Source organism: Bacillus rossius, chromosome 6 (assembly GCF_032445375.1).
Source record: "Bacillus rossius redtenbacheri isolate Brsri chromosome 6, Brsri_v3, whole genome shotgun sequence".
In the NCBI taxonomy this organism is placed as follows: Eukaryota; Metazoa; Arthropoda; class Insecta; order Phasmatodea; family Bacillidae; genus Bacillus; species Bacillus rossius.
Window position 1 is genome coordinate 46,071,342 of NC_086334.1, and position 21,827 is coordinate 46,093,168.

Here is a 21,827-nt window from a genome sequence, read left to right on the forward strand (position 1 = left end):
AATTTAAAATTCTGTCTGTGTAATGATAATGATATTGATAAAATTTATAGTATGCATAAAGATATAAAGCTTGAACTATGGATGCATTACTATTACTAACTATGTAGTAACTGCACTTTGTTCAGGACCAAGTGTCCTTTTTTGACAGTTGCTGCAAGGAACATTCAAGCTTTGACAGATAAATATCCTTTTAAAATTAACAAAATAATAACTGATACATAATTAACTAGTTTGTTAGTACTACATGAATCTATGTTTGTTTTGTTTAATATGTCACAATATTCAGCCTTCAAAGTCTGAAAGTTTGCTGAAGCACCTGTCAAAGAAAAACCACCTTGTCTAATATTAAATGTGATGTTTACAATTTAAATAATCCCAAAGGATGGCATAAAACTATTCTATAAAAAACTTATTTTAATCAAGCTTTGGGATCCATCATTAATCTAAAACTATTCCTAGTTAGAATGGATGGTACATACTTAAAAAAACATCAAAGTAATGGGGAAAAAAAATTTTATTTTAAAGGATATTGAAATAATTATAAATGATGTTTAAAAAAAATTACAGTGAATTATTTGTTTTAAAATAAGTTCATAAGCACAATCTAAATAACAACCAAATTTCTATCACAATGCTAATAATTTATAAATATATATGTGAACAGCTATTTTTCACTTAAATTTTAATATTAAAAATTTATTTGAAAACTCTACATCATATTTTTGAGCCTGTTAACTAGGTAAAATACAATCCATCAGTAAATAATTTAAAACCACAAGGGGGCAACTAGGTACTAAACTATATTTATTATTAGGCACAGAAAAAAAAAACATTCATGCTATACATACTTGTGTCCATTAACTGGATAGGACACAACCACGTCACCCAGTCGCACGTGTTTATTGTAGTCTGTGAAGTGAGGCACACCTCCCCCCACGCCCACCAAGAACACATAGTCCACCTTCTGGAATGTTCCTGCAAATTTATCAAAATACTAAACATGGGCCAATAAAATCCTCAAATACCATAAATCCTTAGTATTCAAACATTTGAAGAAAAATATATGGGGAAATAAAGTACGTAAATTAAAATAATAAAAAAAAAACCTTTTGGCACAGCCTACAGACGTGGCTAGATTTCGTACCTATTTCTTCTGGAAACATTCTGGAAACTTCTATAAACTTCTGGAACCACTTAATGTACATTACTTCCCATATGTTGTCCAATATTCTAAAATAACTGATAAAACATTTTCTCATATTCCACGCATTGAAAATATATCAAAAGTTTTTAACTCAATGCATTGAGCACTAAACAGATTACGGCAAATTTCATATTATGCCTATTAAGGTAGTTATGAATTTGTTTACTATAATACTATAAAACACTATTTTTCATCCCTCGCACTAATCCATAGTTATATAAATTTGCTTTGGACCAAGGTTTAAGATAATATTAAGACGGTTTAAAATATATTCCAATAAATTTGATAAGTTCTTTTTTAAATTAAAACCCCTGTTTTTACAATAGTTTGTTTCATGAAAAATTGTTTCAGCCAATAGTTTTAGTAAATGTTTAAAATTTTTACAATAAATTGAAACAGTTTTGATAGTACATATACCTACTAAACAAGTTAAGATTTTTTTTTTTTCAGCCCTTGTTATTTCCACCCCTTGCAGTAATAGCTGGTTGTATACAAAATTATTTCACATTAAAGTTGCAAATATTATTTTTAACATTCTACTATAAGTAAAAATTGAATAAACATTTTTAATAGTTTGCATGGTACAGAAATTAGGTTTTTTTAATCCTTTATTTTTTTTCAACCCCTTGTAGTAATGGTTCGTCTTACCAAAAATGGTTTGTGACCAATTGTTTAGATAATTTTTAGAAGAATCACAATTCATTATTAAAGATTTTACAGGTTACCTAGTAAGGGAGTTAGGAATTTTTTTTAAACCCCTGTTTATTTCACCCTTAGCAGCAATGGCTGGTTGTATCAAAAACTATTTCAGACGAACATTTTAGTTAATATTTATAAGATTTACAGTTTGAACAGATGATAGTGTATTTACTATGGGAATAATTGTTTTATCTTTCAACCCCTGTTACTTTCCACCCCTTGCAGTAATGGTTGGTAGTATAAAAAATTATTTCACACTAAAGTTGTAAATAATATTTTGAGGTTTCACAAAAAATAATGAATTTAATAGTGTATACATGGTATGAAAATTATGTTTTAAATTTTACCCCCTTCATTTTAACTCCCTGTAGCAATGGTTCATCTGATCAAAAATTGTTCCAGACAAAAGTTTTAGATAAAAACTATAATATTTACAAACAATTTGAATGGATTAGACTGTGTGCCTACTAAGGGAGTTATGATTTTTTTTGTCCTCCAACCCTTATTTTTTCCACCCCTTGCAGTTTTGGTTGGTTGTTTCAAAAATATATTTAGGTAAAAGTTTTTTTGTATTATTCCTACACATTATAATACGTTCAAACTGATGAGATATCTGTAATATTATGGGAGTTATAACAATATTTTGGTTTTTTAAAAAACATTCCTCATTTCTACCATTTTCATCAGATTTTGCCCATTAACGAACTTGACTGAGATTTGTCTTTACTGTATTTTATGAATTAGTATGGATGTGATTTGTGCAAAATTATGGCAGTTATCGTGTCAGTAAAAAATATGTGATAACTTTTAAGTTGACAATGGTTTTTGGATCTATAGACCATGAAATACTATATACTACTTGAGCACTAGTAGGGATTCTGTTGTGTTTGTTTATTTTGGAGTACTTATGTCATGAGAACTTTGAAAAAGGTTAATAACTGTCTACAAGACTTGACTTGCACTCTGCAAACAAACTTTCACCTGTTGAGTCATTTAGTATTTGCAATACAACATTAAAGAATAACAATTAAATAACATTACCTACATGCAAGGTCATGAAAAGAAATACACAAACAAATACTTAAACAAAAAGCATCGCTTAAGTTCATATTTGGTTTCATGTTAGTGTCCGAAACAAGCAATTCGTGAAAGTATAAGCAAAGGCCAGAAATAGCTGAAGGGTAGAAAATTAGTGAACAAACATACGGACCAATGAGACTCAGGCAATAAGATGATAGTTGGCATGCTTACCCAAAAGTCTTGTAGTAGTGTTCCCTGCTGCAGTCATGGCTTCTCGTGTGTGTCCCACAGTTGGCAACTTTGTGCAGACAATTCGGTGAGCACCAATGTTGCCTAGTGTATAAACATTTGATTCCCCTGAAATCATAATTTTCCAGTTAAATCCGCTGTTTTAGAAACTAAAGAATTTGCACTATGACTGCATTTATTATAATGCCATTGTTTTTATCAATTAAAAATATCAACAAAGCACTAGTACACTATATTGATTTTTATCAAACCAAGTACTGTAATTTGAAAGCATCATGAAGATTTCAGATTTGATAATATAAATGGCTAAATTGATAATATTGCATTTTTTATATTGACGTCGACCGGGGCTACGCCCTCCCTAAGCCCGATGTGCCTCACACCGCCGCCACCCCTCTCCTCCCACCACCACCCTCTATTCAAACCTCCCGCCCCAGGCGTGTGTGTGTGTGTGTTGGGCGCCCGGCAAGAGGCGGTGCTAGAGTCGGTGCGACGACCCCTTTCTTTTATTAAAATAAACATAATGTATAAACCTTTTTATGTAATAAAAAATCCCTAATTGTCACGCCTCAAGTTTTAGTAAGTAAGGACGGCGCAGCGCCCCAAGCGGACATCCGCAGAACTACCCGCCCATAGTTTTTAAACTTTAATAAGAAATAACACCATAACTAAAGGTTGTTAATTATAAATAAGTGTACTTAAATTATGTTTGTTTTTTAAATAATATTTGTTTGATTAAGTATGTTACCGGACGGCTGCCCGGTAACAAAGCGGGAACTTAACCCTTCCCGGCGGCCATGATGCTCTGGTCTCGGCAGTCTGTTTCCGTTCGCCGCCTGGAGTAGGAGCGGCCCGCGCACCTCGTCGACTTCATCTCTATTGTTCACTGATCCATTAGTTTCCGTCGAATCTTTAACTAAAACTAAAACCTTCTAACTTCTTCGAGGCCTGCTCCAGGTGGTAGACTCTTTCGCCTAAATATTTGTTTTCCGTTTACGGATATTTCGTACGCGTAATACGTGATTGACTCTCGAGGCCAGGCCACGCGGTGACCGGGTCAGCCTATAAACTGGTTATCACCCGCAACGGTTATTTAGTACTTTACGTAAAACTCTTTTACCATTATTGTAACGTGCCTTGTAATAATTCGCCTGTGCAAGTTCGCTGGTAATAAAATAACTAGCTCAGAATATGTGGTTCAGTGGTCACGTGTATAATTCCCTGAGTTCCGAGGCGTGTGGGACGCCTCAAGAGCCCACGAACACGACGCACGAGGGGGGAGATTAGCCTAGCCCCACACGGGTCACGTCACGGCCCTGAGCCGAGAGTTTGTAGCCAGGTCCACGTGCCCTTCCACGTGGTGGCTCCCAAATTACTCCTTTTCGTCCATCCGAAAAAACCCCCGTACGACAATATGTTCCCATTTTTTTTATGAAATTGTTAACGGAACCAAAAAGAATTTAATATAGTGAAAGGGTTTTAATCCGGCATTCAATGGTTTGGTTTTTTATAGTCCGGCACCAATCGAGCTGCTTGTGTTAAGATTTTTTTCCGATGATTCCGGCTTTTGACCTCAGCAGCCAGACATTACTGCGCTGCCTGTAATTTTAGTGCGCTCCAAGTTTATCTTTACTGTCGGTTATCATTTCAGTAAAGTGCTTCCTATTTTCTAGCAGGTACATTTACATAATGATTTTTTTTAAGAATACCAACATTCATCTGTTTAGAAAAACTTATTAAAACTGTTTTAAATACCATATCATTGTATATTAATTTTTCTTTGGTATTTAAGTCAAAACTACATTGATGTTTCGTAATCCGGTAAAATCACTAATCACATTATTTAAGCCAATCATACTAATAAATACTAGCTACAGTACAGTTTTAAAAGGTAAACATATTAATATTATGCTAAATAAATTCCCTCCTATATTCTAGATTTATTTCACTTATTTAAAAATAATTTGAGTGCTGCAGAATTTAACTAAATAACCCAACAATAATAAGAAGGAAATTATTTACAATTTTTTAGAGCAAGTCAACTATTAGGTATGTTATTAAAATATTTACATATTATATTTATTGTTAAATATGTTTAAATAACATTATTCACAGGTAAATAAATGTTTTCTTTCGGTTAACAATGAATTATGATTTTAAAATAAACACATCTAACCAACTTTTAAATATTTATTACATGTCAAGTAAAGTGAATATTGGCAACAAAATTACTTTCATACACTATCATATATTTATTTGTAGACAATAGTTTAAGCATGCATATATACACATATTGCTTAGAACGCAGACAGGACCGTGATGCGTGCCAGGTTTGGCCACTGATGTCACGCGCAGTCCATTGACGTAAGGCATGCCACGCGTGCCTGGCCGGATTACAAGGGTCCTCGCCAGGGGCGTAGCCAGGGGGGGGTTTTAGGGGTTCGAACCCCCCCCTTAGCACCAAATCTTTAATTAATTTCTTACTCATCACTCAAACAAATTTCATATTAAAATTAATAAAATTTTTACCATTACAATATTTAAATTTAAGCACCGAAAACTGCTAAAATAGCACTATTTTACACCTTAAAATCCAAATTTTTCCGGGGGAGGACCCCCGGACCCCCCGCTTTAATACAGGGGGAGGGGGGCCATGCTTCTTAACACCCCCCATACGCAAATCCTGGCTACGCCACTGGTCCTCGCTACCCCTACCCCTCCGCTCCCCGCCCATTGTCACGCCTCGGGCTATTGTCACCTTTAGCGGCCTGGGAATCCCGGGCTTACAGAGGCCGCCGCGAGGAGTGGGGTGAATAAGCGTCGCTATTCTGCGTGTTTCAGGCGTCGGGTCGGCCCGGAGTGACGCGACACGTCACAGCCGCTCTCGTCTTTTCGAGAAGGACGCCACGGGTATATAAGCGACGATGCTAGCCTCCCCAAGAGTTCTGCGAGTGCAAGAAAGCGCATCATCGACGAAGAGGGTGAGAGACCCCTCGAGAGCGGCGCGACGGGACCGTGAGAGTGTGACTGAGTGGCGCTAGGCTGTGTGTGTGTGGACAGGCGCGAGGTAAGGGGCGAATCACTGTCGAGCCCAGCTCCAGTGAGGAGGGCGAACTGCGGAACTTGTCAAGACATTGAGTGACCTGCGAATAAACATTTTTAAGTACAAGTGAATGGTGATCAGACTTTTTTTTTTAAGTACAATTATTTATTAGTAATTTAAATACTAGCAATTAACAGAACTGTAATAAAACTTAATCTGGCTATCCCTTACAAACCCAGTCCCCCCCCCCCCCCCCCAATTATACTCGTAAAAATATGTCTCAGAACTTAACACCAGGGAAGAAAATTTGAAAGGCCAATTAATTATAGTTCTGAATTAAAAAAAAAAATTTAAAAGCTTCAACCTTTTTGATTTATAGACTTTTTTGAAAAGTTTTAAATCCCCACCCTGCACCAATTTATTAGAAACTGTGACTATACATTTTTTTTATGCAATCCTAAGTAACCCTACTAATTGATAAAAATTCAAATAACATGCTATACATTGTGGGGAAAAAATCTAGGCAATACTTATATGACAAAAAAGTTTAATCAGGTAACCTATTCATCTAAGCCAGGTATAAAGCATAAAAATAAAACTAGGTCAACTATAAAACTTTTTGCTTACATTTATGATAAATTACCAGAATGCATGCAGTATTAGAAATGAAATGAAACAAAATATTTTTTATAATAATATCATTTTTCAACAAATTCACGCATTGGAGTAACCTCCCCTAAAATGATTTTACCTAATAAGATGCAATAAATTCACATATAAAATCTAGTATATAAATGTTAAAAATGATGTATTACAAGGAAAGAGTTGAAACTGTAGTACAGTAGCACATCCAGCTTGCATAATTAATCATTAAAATTAATCTCCTGAATGTTTCATTTATCATGCAACAACGTTATTTTCAACCTATGTGGAACATTTTCAATTATATATTTTACACCACAGTTGTTATGTACAGAACACACCCACGAGAAAAAAGCAGCTAACTGTGGACGCCACAAACGGAAAACCCACCTAAGGCAGTCGCTTCCCCTTAGCCAATCGCAACAACCACCACCACTGCCACAAATACATATGAACACATAGACCTTTTATTACAGCTTTTACAATTTTTAAATGACGACCAATAAATAATGTTAAAAATATCCACAGTATTATTTATAACAATTTATTATAACTTTTTGAAATCAGAAACTATTTTGGAACCAATAAAAACACACACTGCACTCACTAAAATGGTTTACATTTTAAATGTGAAAACCAAATAAGTACAAATATATTTGGTTCAATCAGAAATGTCACAAGAGGTAAGATGGTTGAATAACCTATTCTTCCTTCCAGCCTAAATTTTTTTTTTATACTGTGTAAGTACGTAGATCATGTAGCAGTGTTCTGCAACTTGCACACATTTTGAAATTATAATAATCTGCAGGAATTCAAAGCACAAGCACCTTAGGAGGATGTCAAATAAAATATTATTTTTCTTCTAATATGTCATGTTTTAGCACATGATTTTAAATAAATTCATTTTATAATCATATTTAATTGTTTATAAAGGGCTTCTTATACGAAACAAGTCCTTATTTAATGGTTGTAGTGAGCTTCAAGGCAATCATGTGGTATACAGTTTCGGACTAACCATTCGTATTTAGCCTTCTTCTGAAACTCTTTAGTTTTAGTACATCATTTATTAAATCAATAAAAATTAGATTTTCCCAAAACACTGAAAAACTCAATTCTGTACGGTTTTAGGAAAAACTAATTTTTATTGATTTAATAAATGATGTACTAAGACAAAGGCTACATATAAACGGTTATTCCAATACAGTAAATAACATGATTGCAAACTTTCAGTACACCCTAGGATAACATTAAAATTTTCCTTTAATTTCATAAAAAACCTTTGAATAAGGACTTAGTATGAAAAACCTCTTATGAACAATAAAATATTATTATTTAGGGAATTCATTTGTAATAAAGTGCAAAAACACAAAATATTAAAAGTAAAATAATCTAGGATACTACCTCCTTAAGGCTAGTCTTCACCGCCATGTTGGGTTATTGATTTTACGCGTCATTTTTATTATTTCATTGCAATTCGTACAGAGGTTTCACTGTACAAGCATTGCACCAAATATATTCTATATGTTATCTGGCATTTGTAAAAAGTCAGGTAAATATTAAGTAATGAAAATTTTTGCCTGAATGATTGTATTATTGTCATTCGCAAGAAGTTACTTTTCTGAGATCCCAAAGTGAGACACTGCACAAAATGTTAGTTTTATAGTCCAATTTTTCAAAAATTTCTTCAAAAAATATATGGAATTGGCCAAAAAAAAAAAAACTATATGGCTGGTACTACAGTGATACTGTTTGTGCAATATGGTTTAATAACCATGCACCTGATATAAAGATAGAACTCATAAAATACATCGCAGTCAAAAATATCTTTAAAAAAAAAATTGGTCTTAGTCTGATTTTTCTTTGTAAAGAACCCTACTGGCTTCACATAAGTAGAACACCTGTGTAACTGTGTTTGAAACTAAATTTATGAACACTGCTGCGTGCCAGTGTATGGTGCAACCCTCTTGCCATTGGAGGGATTGTGAAAATAGCAAAACACATGCAGACACATTTCCAAGTGTAAGTAACTGAACCAGGGCACTGTTTGTGACATGCATTACATCATTACTAAAATAATGAGCTACATACAACCCATGAAATCATGTACTGTTGCTAAGTTATGAAACTGTTGTTCATATTATCATTATACCAAGCAACCAAGAAGATGACTGGCCATAAAGCTTATGATAAAGGGGTAAATCGTACCTTAGTAAATTGCCAATAAAAAAATCTTACCACGCCTTTGTTCGCTAGAATCCTGCAACGTGTGTATTATTACAAGACATTTCCTTACCAATATAAAAAAAATATTAAGGTTTTCGCATACGTAAGAGGTGTTTTTTATGTTAGTGAGGCACACGATAAAGTGTGACGCTCACTGGTGCTTCTCACGCGGTATCACCTCTAGCACAAAGCTCTGGAATGGCGTGCAAGTCTTTACGTCGTGCATTGGGCAACTGTGAGACTTTAAAGGCGATGCTAACATTTTATACCAAGAAATGGATACAAAAGTGTGTAGCAAGTTCCTGTGGTGCTTTCAAGAATTTGTGCAGAGAGTTTCATAAATCATAACAAAAAATTATTTTGAAAATATCCATTGGAGCCACTTTCACTCAACAACAAATACAGTTCAAAAATATACTCCAAAACAAAACTACCTTCCCGACTTTAAGATTTTTTCAATGCTTTTCATAAAATACGCCTCTCAGATATCTTGAGCAGTTTTTAAATTGGGTAGGTTGTTCAGAAGCTCTGCACAGGTAGTCACCATTTTAGAAGAGGCACACCTGTATCAGGGGCCTGTGGTACAAATGTGGAATACCAGGTAAAATGTACCACCCGCCAGGGCAGCAGGCCACAGATCCTAAACTAGCTACGTTTCACTTCCAGCTCGACGGTACTGTAATCACACGTTCAAGAGTCGACTGTTTATCGGCTTCTAAATGTGCAGTGTGCTGTAATTAAAAAGCTTTCTTTGAAACACCTCAGTTCCCCCATCAAAAAATTAATACAAGGTACACTCACTTCATTGTAAAACAAACAAAAAAAATATTCAAGCTATTCATAAATTAAATAACACAATGACCAAAAAACTAAATGTATCAAAATATTGTTTATTATTTTATCACACAATGGCTATTTAGTATTTGCAAACAATTTACACATTTCCTTACGAACTGGTGCCAAGCTTGATTTCAACTGCAGATTAATGATTTCCAAAGGAACTTTAAGCTATTTAACGGTGCATAAACCCAGCTTGTGCAGCTGTACATGTTCACAGTGTACGAAACATACACAAAACAAAACAAAAGCCACAAGCTTGTTCTCCCAGGCTGCAAAACACCAATGCACTATTCTTTCATATTACCTTACCAAATCGATTCTTTTGAACAACCCTTCCGTTTTCGTGAGAAATGCCAGACGAACCTGTGTTTAAGAAAACATTTATTACATCACTAGTTCATGATTATCAACATAAAAGAAAAAGCTATTGAGGGGAAAAGTAACAGCATCTGTAGAGTTTTAGACTCACCAGTAACTGTTAATTAAATCATTTAACCAGTACAGTAAAATTATACTGTGCATACATGTAAGTAATTTATGGAGACAAAACTCCAATATCCATAACTTTGTTCTGACTACAGATAATGGCGAGAATACTATTTTAAAAAACACAAACATTTACATTTTATGTGGTTTCACACCAAACAAATTCAAGACAGCATGAATAGAAGAGTTAAGTATTTCTTATTTTACATGACATAGAAGGATAAATTACTAGATTGGAATCTTTTCGTCCTTCACTATATGTGCATCTAAACTGACTGAGAATGATAATATGCCAACCAATTCATAACTTTGAAATGATCAAACATATACCATATTTTAAAAAAATACTACTCTTACAATATACCCTATCATAGATTATACAAGAATAACAAATACATAACCATTTGTAAACTGTAAATACAAGTATACTGTATGTAATATGTACACATATGTTTGGGCTTGACTTCATTTTTAAAATTTTGTAATGGTAAAATTTTAACTTTTATACCTGTTAAAAACTGTTTGAAAGATATTGTGAGAACACACTTCACTCTTTGCTGTCAACATTAACTGACAGCCTGTTCTTGCTGTTTACCACACCACAGCATAGATTACATTCATATCTCTATATTTCTTAGGGGCATCCTCTTCATCACAACTAAGTATTTCCTAAAATTAAGGCAATCAGTTTGTAGCTTACTACTTCCAGGTAGGATCGAAATAGTCCCGACACAGTAAACATCAACACTGTGAAAATGTAGTGGCAAACAGCATTTATGGAAACCAAACATCCAATTTCCTTCTAGTGAGCTAGAGACTTTTACGTCAAGGTTCATCGCGGGGGGCCAGCAGTTGCCAGCCAGCCCCGACAAACCAATCACGGCAGAAGGGCACAGCAAGAGTCGTCAGTTCTAGCGCAGCTACTCCAACACACACAAACGCTAAGAAGCTCAGCCTCACAAGCGGAAGAGGCATGCGAGTTGAACTCTGAGGCTCAGCTTATAAAGTACACCAGGGCAGCTGTTTTGAACCGTGGCTCGCCCACATCAACAACAGAAACTATAGAACACGTGGCACTGCAGACTCCAGCCCTCCCCAGCTTTGCAGAGTATTCTTGTGATTGGATATTTCTCACTAATGCAGTATATCAGCTGATTATATGCCTCAAGATTATGGTGACCTAGTTTGGAACTCGTATTATATTGACATGAATATTTTTTGTAATAATATCTGATAATAATTATTTTATTCAGAAAAGCCAATTTACTATGTTTTTATTGTTTTCAATTTGCGGCTAAGTTACTATTTGTGTGTGTGTGATTTTCAGTATTTTATTTCATTAAAATGTTATTTTTATAGCTATTATTTTGCATGTGTCTTTAATAGCGTGTTTAGGGTGTTTCTAGAACGTGACAGAAGTTTCTGTGAAAGAAAGAAAAAAAAGTTGTTCTACGCCTTGGCCCGGAAATGATAAGACAATATTTATCACATGTCCTGTGTTAGGCGAGAGTCACAGATGTTCACCAGGACTATGGGAAAGCTCTCTGACTGGAGAATCACAAAGTAGTAATTGTAAGAAAAGTATTTGTATCCAATAGGAAGGCTTTTTTTTTTGAGAAGTCCCTAGTTGATACTTTTTTGTGTGTGTTTTGTACTGTGTTTTGTCTGCCTAGTCATCGCTCGGAAGTTGCCATGAGAGGTCACGCTAGTCTGTGACTCTCTATTTTAAAATTTTAATTTGAATGAGACACAAATTTAAGAGGCCGTGTCAGTAAATTTTTATTTCCAATATTCTGGTCTAGAAGTTCTCTCTTTTAACAGTGAGATTTAGTGGCTTATTCAACCGAAGTAACTGTAACCGCAGCGCGTGATAAAGCTACTATACCGCCAGATTACTCGACGAAAAATGTATCTGGTTCCTCGACAATCTGAGAGGATGACAATCTGACCGGCGGCTCACTAGGAAATTGCGGATGCGGGGATTCAGAGTCAAGAAATCTCACATTTACAACTGTAGTATGAGTCGTATCTAAAAATTTTAATACTTTAAATGTATCGGAATACAATTAATCTTCAAACATGTGGTAATTATTCTTTATCTGGATGTAATATTCCGTGAAAAATAATGGTAGTTGACATTAAAAAGTATACGAAATTCATAGTGTAACGTTTTAAAAGGATAATAACATAAATTCTTATGCTTAGATATTGCATATGCATTACACACAATCTAAATACAATCTCACTTAAGTCAGACTACCTAATTTTTTTACAATGCACCATCATACAGTTTAACAGAGGTAGGAGAACCTCTTATCGATGTTGTTTCAAAGAATCTAAATTTACAAATATTACTATTTATCTTATTATGATATGTATCTTTATGAATAAGAATTTACAAAAAAAAAATGAATTGATTACATTACACTTTAACATTACAAAAGACTAAAACACTAACAAAACTTAGTTTTATATATTGCTGTAGCATATTAGAAGACGAAATAACTCACTAGACTAACATTAAGAGGGCTGTATCACAAATTTACTTTACAGAGGAGAAAATATCTTTTAAAGATATTTCATTACCTCATTGATTACATAATACTGCCGTTGATGTGATCGTAGATATAAAGTATTGAAAAATTAGATTTCATTATGTTTATGTAAATATTTAGAAAACGTTATTGCTTATAGATGCTCATTATTTAAATAATAAAGAATCTTTTACTTTTATGTACTGGACAAACAAAATACTTATAAGTTAATAAGCTTAGTTGAATAACATCTTCAATTTGTATTGAATTCAATGTACAAATTGAAAATCATGTACAATGAATGCAACTGATTGAATTCAATAAATATTTGATCTTGTGAAACGGCCATAATGGTGATGTAGATAATTATAGATACTCACATGCATTTTGAGAGTCCTTATAAAGCCTATTACAATTCTATAAGTATACATTAAAATGATTTTAAAATAGACATGTGTAATATAATTAAAACTTGTTTAAATAAGATCATAACAAAAAAAATGAAAATCCTTCAACAGTAAGTTATGTTTTATAAGATTTTAACAAAACACACATACCATAAGAGATTATTAATCATGCCACATAATTCAACACAAAATATTAATTCCAATAGGCGCTACATAAAAATAACTTCTATTTTTATGCTGATAACTTTGCATTGTTTTATATATATCATTATTTCTAACTTTTAATATTCTCCACACATTAACTGAAATTAAGTATTTTCAGAGCCTTAGCAAATGTTGGTCTGTACCACATACCGTTCGTACGATATCGCTACGTGAAACACATACAGTTCATTATTTGTAATTTTAATTATATTTCCATGAACATAATGAAATTAGTATAGGGCCTAGGTTGTTCACTGTTGAGTACTTCTGAAGTATTTTCATTGTGAGTTAACATACATACCAAATGCCATTCTTCCAGTAAAGTTACAAAGAAGACAACAAGATAATATATGTATAATATATATAATATGTATAATATATATAATATGTATGTAGTACCATATTTTAAACCCCTATTAAATGAATAATAACTCAATCTCTTTTCTGGACTATTAAGTAATAGTTTTTGATTACTGTTATTTGTAACTTAAATAAAATGACAACTAACAAATTAGTAAAATATATAATTACGTGCGATATAGTGACAGTTTTACTTGGACGGCAAACGAATATAATAAAATGTCTATGACAATGTTAACTTTACTCATTATTATGGAAAGAAACAAAATGGGCAGATAAGCATATTCTACGCTGACATTTAAAAATGCTCAATTCAAAATGAACATTTCTTCCCGATGACAAACAAAAAAGTTGTATGGTCGCGAATAATACATTCGTATGGCGTGACATCAGCGGAATATTCCCTTGGCATAAATGTGTGAAGTCTGTGACACAAAAACAAATGAACGAACAGCTTTTTTTTTTATCGGATGTGCAATCGGAGACCCTTGGGGTGGTTGAAGAGTGTCAGGTCGGTCGCCAGACCAGATAGTGAAAGCTCAGGGGCTTAGGATAGAAAAGGCCTATCTCCAAATTATTAAGTATAAATGTTGTCATGTATTAGTTAAAGACTTGATTACACCCAGGTTTTTAAACCCATCATGATCATGAAGACACTGATCGGAAGGTAATGTACAATACATTTCAATGGCCTTTTCAGTTTTTGCTAAATAATTATAAATATAAGCAAAATTCCACTGTATCTGGACAAATCAAAATATTGATTATATTTTTTTCATCACAGAAATAATATATTATATGATAACTAAATTTGAAAAAAGCGGTTATGTTAAATGTATTGTATACTTTCAGTAGGCAAAATTTCTGGCCCCTACCTCTTATAGACTTTGAGAAAAACTGCCTTTTAAAATAACATTGATATAGATAGGAGCGCAAATTTGTGACACGGCCTCTTAACGGCTGTGGTCCGGGCGGCGCCGATAAATAACTTTTTCAAACATTTTTCAAAAAAATTTATTGACCACGGTTGTCTGCAGGAGCCCATGACGGGGAAATAGTGACTATTTGCATCTTCCCAAGGCCATTATGTTTCCTTGGTCGTACTGTGTGTTCAAAATTGACTGTGGGATATTTTATTAACCTCACATTCTTTCTAGCCTAGCAATGTGTTAGCATTACCTGTGTTGATTTAGTGAAATCGTGGACAGTGTGAAAAATAGTCTGGAAAAGAAAAAATAAATCTCAAATATTCGGCTATAAACTCTTTTATTTAAAACATCACTCTAAATTCAGTAATAAATAAACTTCAAAACTTTCATATTAATGAACAGACTCAAATTAAATACCTACTAGACCTCATATTTTCTGCAAGTGCTTTATGTACATGTGCAATTACTGTGTTTTCTCGTATAATCGTCACACATTTCATTCTAAAATCAAGTTTGAAAAGTAGGGGTGCGACGATTATGTGGAAAAAAAATTTTTTGTTAGGTAAAGTTATTCATAAAAACAAAACCCGTTCATGGAAAGTATGTTTATTTAAAAAAAAGGTGGAGTATACAAGAGTACGCCAAACAATATATATTAATAATTTCTTAAACAAAAACCTTTCTTCAACTTTAAATAGAAAAACCAAAACTCTAACGCGAACGCAAGCCACTTGAATCTGACGTGAACTAACGTGTCGTAGTACACACTTGCCACGAAAGAATGCGGGCTATCAAATGTAGTTAACTCGGCACCTGACAGAGAGCGCGCGTTGCATCCAATCGGCGAGATATAGATATTCGACTACGTGCACGCGCTCTATACGGGAAGCAACATAACCAAACATGAATGATGCGCTGGCTACATTTTTATAAGCGGTACGCCGCTGTAACGCAGACAATCAGATAAAGGAAATACTGTTTAAAAACGTATTTAAAAGAAAATTTACACGTCAGACAACTTTGTATTTCCGTTAATTAAATAAATAAGTGGTAATGACCGAAATTAAATTTTAGATTATACCTACAACGCGGCGACGCAGACGATCAGATAAAGGAAATAACGTTTAAAAACGTCTTTATAAGAAAATTTACATGTCAAACAACTTCGTATTTTTCCGTTAACTCTTTATAAGAAAATTTACATGTCAAACAACTTCGTATTTTTCCGTTAATTTATTAAGTAAGTGGTAATGACCGAATAAATATTAGATTTATACTTTAAAATACATCTTTTATACGGAAAAGATACCTACTGCATCTACTAGCGAGACCAAAAACATCACACAACGTTTACGCGAGAAGTTTTTTTATCCCAATTTTGACAGCCTAAAATATGGTTGCAACGATTACGCGCGTGCGACCATTATACGATAAAACACAGTAAGGCCAACGCTAGCCGGTGAGGTCTGAACTGTTACAAACATACATGCACTCCCTCATGCTTCGTACTTGGTGGCTTAAAAAAACAAAAGCAAAAGCAGGACTACAAAGTCTACAAATTAACATAAGCCAACAGTAAACTCTTTGTTTAAAAAGCCTAGTGGTTCCCAGGAATGGAATTTACTAACACACACTTCAAAACCATGTTCTGTATTTTGACCATTCAATGAATATAACAAATGAACAGCCTCTTCTTGGATACAAACTAATCAAAATATATATTATTAAAAAAGTAATTTATTTCAATTGGAAGACAATTTCTATTTTTTATAAGAGTACAAAGGTGTACAAAAAATTCCCTGATATAAACAAAAAGAGAGGTGTATAATATTTAGCAGTCACCAATTAAATTAATTTAAAAAAAAATTAGAGTATTTATTAAGATATTTACTGAATAAAATAGTTCCACATAAAGGCATATGCAACAAACTATTGTTGAAAGAAACCCAAAAATTGATTAACATATAGTCAACTTATTATTAATACATACATATGGTAAACACAGATTTTCTTTTTCAACTATCCATTCCACGAGATAAAAACAAATATATTTTAAGAGTTAAAAACATAAAAAGAAAGTGTTTAAATATAATAAATTAAATATCCAGCACAGTGTAACAGATGTGACAACCACTACCTACCATACGAAGAAGAAAATCCACTTACCACTTCGTGAGGTAGATTTTAATTTTGATGTGTCCAGTTTGAATGTTCTGCTTTAAAGCTGTTCACACATACACACACACACACACACAAAAAACAACACACCCCACACAACAAGTACGCATGTGCCGAGAGAAAGATGTTTGAGGCAGCACTTGCATCGTGTGCTATTACCGAACTTGCACTGTGAAAGCAGGAATAAGTCACAGCGCAAAACGCCATCACCCATCAAGTCATCTACAACAGACCCAGGAAGTAGGGATGCACCCGATGCATCATCGAGAATCCTAATCTGCAGATTTTCACGAAATCACGTATCTTAAAAAAATCAGAAAATTTACTGATATATTAATATAATGATTTTTGTAATTATTCGTGGTAACCTATAAGGTTGATATGTTTATCTTGTAAGTTAAATAAAATACTTTAAATCATAAAATTACATCAATTACTCACCGACTGTTGTGTATCTCACAAAGGTTTCCTTGTTTTCTATCATGGCATCGACAGCAAGCTTCTCGCAATACTGTGCAGTAATGATGGCTATGGTTGGTTGTTTTGAACTAGCCATTGTAGGCATTTGCTTCACGACCTAGAAATCAAAAACAAAGGCCTTGTTGATTTTCTACACCAAACACACAAATTTTATTAATATCCCATTAAATTTAGGCTCTGTCCAGATTAAGTAACAGTTGCTGGAACAGGATTCTCCACTCAGCACGACTGATGTGAAGGGATAAAAACAAGTAAATACTACAACTACAGAAACTGCAAATGCAGCCAGTTTTATACACAAATACTGGTGCAATTACGTAATTTTATTCTGGACTTTATTATCACTCTGTGATCTATTCATGCCAATACTGATCCTAACTTTATGCTTAAAATGTGAATAAAAAAAGAGGTTTGGAAAACTAACAACAAAGTGGATTTATTCGTTAGTAAAAAAAAAAATTATTAGATTTTTTAAGCATTTATCTTGCTGCAGAGATTATTTTTTTTTATAAAACTGCAAATATTAAGAATATGTTTGCACAGGATATAAAAATTAAAAATAATTCTAAAGTTGCTTGTCAAGATTGCCATTAAATCCTAATATGAAATCATATACATTTCCAGGTTTTCAAGGTACAAAAATTCATTTTCCAAGGAATTATTTTGATAGCAAAATTGCACAAACTGAAGTTTTGATCTTAATTTTTGTACATAACACTTTGTGACTCAGATCTTATTTAACTAAAAACATACACTTTTTACAGATAAATTTCCCACAAAAACAACTGAATAGCAAATCACCTGACCTAGTTACTTAATGAATATAGAAAACTCTACTTAATTTGAAAATTAATACATCATAATATACCATCGGCACCAATACATCCTAGGTTTGAAATTAACTGTTTACCCACACATTTTAAACTAGTTACAGTAATGTTAGTTTAAATTTTGTTTCTGAACTGCTAGAACTAAAATTTTAAAAAATGAGAATACAATCATTATAACTACATAACTAAAATTAAATTATTTTATAAATTCATGTGAATTTGGTGATCCTGACGACAACTAGGTACAGTAGAATCCCGCTGATACGACCCCTCACGGTTTCCGGAAAAACGGACTTATAAACGGAATGGTCACAATAGAGAATTCGGGGTGTCGCCGCATCGTCGGATACATACACGTGAATGCCGCTCGGGCAGTGTCTAGCCGAGCTCGGCGCGTCAACTATCGCACGAAAAGCAGTCTCAGCTGTCATGTTATCTTACCCGCCCGCACGAAAAACCGCTGAGAGAGCGTAAGAAACTCATCTGGCCAGGCTGGCGGTAGCGGCGGCTTGACGTCATACGTGACGTGACGCTTACCTCTCCATCCCCTGCTAATTCTTCAAGGTTAATCTCTCCCAGAGCCACAAACAATGTAAAAACACCTTCCCCTCCTTTTCCAACTAACATTTCAACACATTCCCTCCCTTATTTCAACCTTCTGCATGAGAAATGTCAGCATCCTCCTCCCCTCCCACACCGCGTGCGACAAAAGCCAGGTTGTATAGTCCATTCTCGGTAAAATAATTATTTTTATGGGCTTATAAGACTGTTCTACACCGTTAATAATTACGTTATAAGTTATTATGATACAATTTGTTTATTAGTCACACAGCAGTTTCTGCTGAAAAATCACTAATACCTCGAATTTTATTGAATAGAAAAATTTAGCAGGGCCATATATATATTTATTTTACTGCAAAGTTACTTTTCCATCTGCATTCTAACGTGTTTTTTTCTTCTTTTTTTTTTTTTTTTACGCTGTGAAGGGAGGTGGAAAAGATAATTGCTTGAGCTGTCAAAATAAACATCACTGACGGCAAGGGCGGAAGCGCATCCTGTCGGTCTGTCGCTGTGATTATCTACTCCAAAAACATGTTACAGCATTTCAGGATAGCATTGTTCTTATATCTTTCGTTTATAGCCGAATGTTTTCTACCTGATCCACACAAGTTCCTTCGCCACGTTTTGAACGAAAATAACCACCAGCCGGCTAGCATAGCCGAACTCGCGTGACACGAATTCACTTAGCGCGAGTATTTATCGGAACCCATTGTTCGGGGTATGCGAGTCCGAGGTGTATAGCATAATTCCACGCATTTTTTTTTGTTTATCTGCGCATGTACGAAGTCAGCGATGTTATAGAAAAATAGCCGAAAACCAAACACCTGGCGACGTCGTTAACACAGTGAACACAGCCGTGTGTGGCCAGTGACACCTGAGATGCAGCTGGCAAGATCACACTAACCAGTCGCAAGACAAAGGCACAGGACTAGGATGGCAATAGACGCGCGCGTAGATGCTATCAGGTGATGAGTGCAGTTTACCGGTATTGGCTAGCGTGGACAGTCTAGAGGGGTGGTATCTATTTTTAGCCATCTTTTGTATGCCTGCCTGCTTACAGTACAGCGCTCGCCAAGATAAACGTGAACACATAGCGCCCAACAAAGTGTAACAAGACTTGTTTTTCAGCCGATTTTACTCAAATTTTCGACTTTCTCTGCTCAAATGTTTCACGGTTTCTCAAAAACCGGTCGTATAAACGGAATGGACGCATCAGAGGGGAGTCGCATCGGTGGGATTCTACTGTAATTCAGTTGAAAAACATTAACTCAATGCAACAATGGTAGTAATAAATAACACAAGGAAACTATCAATGTACGTGACATTAAAAAAAATTGTCCTGAGAAAATTAAAGAAAAAAATTTTTTTTTTATATTTCCCACACATCCCCATGACACATCAGTTTTATTATTTATTTCTGAGACTACTCTTGCTTTGACTTCACATCATGGCACGTAAATCTCTAAATGAATAAAGAGGAGTGTATGCCAGTTTAAATTTTTAAACCAATCAACAGTTTTGTTATGAGCTTAATGGAATTTTGAACACTTACCTAAACATCAAAACAAAAGGAGGTTACTGTCTACATGACACCCATCTCCCTTTCCACCCTTATAAAGCCAGATTTTAGAACTTTTTAATTTAATTTTGCACAGTTGATATCCAAATTAAGAGGAAAATTACTTATCTCTGGATGCTCTCGAGACACAAATAAAAAAATTGTTTTGTATTTGCAAAAAGGGGTTATAAATATGTGAAAAAGAATTTTTTTTTTTTTTTAGGTTGTTTGTTATTCTATTTAAAATATATATATAGTTATGGTCCAGCTTGGTAAAATTGAGCATAAATGACATTTGGTCATGAAGAGAGTTTAGAAGCGACGCTAAACGAGCACGAGGAGCAGCAGGCATCACCTGTATCTCGGTGTCCCCCTGGCCGACGCGGGTGAACACGCCCTGCTCCAGCGGCTTGACGAGCCCCTTGCCCTGCAGAGAGGCGAGGACCGCCGCCACCTCGTCCTCGGCCCAGCCGTGGGCCCGGGCCATGTCTGCCACCTGCAGCGGGTTGGGGTACGCAGACTCCAGCAGCTCCAGCAGCTTCTCCTCGCTCAGCACGGCGGCCGCGCCCAGGGAGCTCTCGTCCGCCGACACTGCCGATATTACACCTCGTCTGTCCCGCGCCAGGCAACACTCTCTCCGCTTTCAGACTGCGCTCACGAAAGTAACAAAACTGATACACAACTGGCTAGTCTGGTGCTCTGCAAATCTACATTTCGATGGCTTAGAATGAAAACCTTGTATCTCATAAAATGCAAATTTTACAGCAAAGACGAAAAAAACCGTGCTACAGATACACGTGGTTTCATTTTTTCCCCCCGATAGAAAGCAGTAGGATGCACATTTTATTTCTTTCAGCCAAACATTTTGTGAGATACGAGGTTTTCCAGCCAAAAAACATAAAAAAACGTATTTTCGTCCAAAAATTGAGATACGAGTTTTTCATTCTAAGCCATCGATTTGTTTAGTTTATTTGAACAATATTCACACGTCAAAGTCTGAATATTCACTGAAACACTGCAAAACAGTCTCTCTCAATCTTGAACCGACCGTTCCGAGGAGGCACTAAAATTAAATACGATGGCTATAGTGCAGGCATTAAGAGAGAGAGAGAGAGAGGTCTTCAGTGGCCGTCGTCGCTGACGTGTCACCCTCGCGCGGCGAGAGTACGATCCCAGCGCCCCGGCATCGCTCAAAAATTCACAAGAACCGAGTTACCCGCAAAGTGGTCTCAAGCCTGCAATAATCCCGAGGGTCTCGTCGCCTTAAAGCCTCGGTGCATGGCTGTGGAATGTACATCTAAAATTAATAATGAGTACAGAAGACATGCACACACAAAGAAAATTTTATGTGATTTTAGTTCTTGACCCCCTCCCTCCCTT

The 21,827-nt window shown here is 34.9% G+C and overlaps 1 protein-coding gene across 2 annotated transcripts in view; it reads right to left on the minus strand.

The window, feature by feature from the left end:
• The window catches only part of LOC134533133 (uncharacterized), a 56,507-nt gene that overhangs the window by 19,599 nt on the left and 15,081 nt on the right, over nucleotides 1–21,827 (minus strand). The window contains exons 6-10 of one of the 2 annotated variants that reach the window (XM_063370414.1): nucleotides 20,803–21,038; nucleotides 17,460–17,595; nucleotides 10,230–10,283; nucleotides 3,155–3,280; nucleotides 849–975 (exon numbers count right to left, since the gene is read on the minus strand). In XM_063370414.1, the coding sequence (XP_063226484.1) occupies nucleotides 849–975; nucleotides 3,155–3,280; nucleotides 10,230–10,283; nucleotides 17,460–17,595; nucleotides 20,803–21,038 (679 nt within the window). The remainder of the gene's footprint in view (nucleotides 1–848; nucleotides 976–3,154; nucleotides 3,281–10,229; nucleotides 10,284–17,459; nucleotides 17,596–20,802; nucleotides 21,039–21,827) is intronic. The other variant, XM_063370415.1, reaches the window with a different exon arrangement.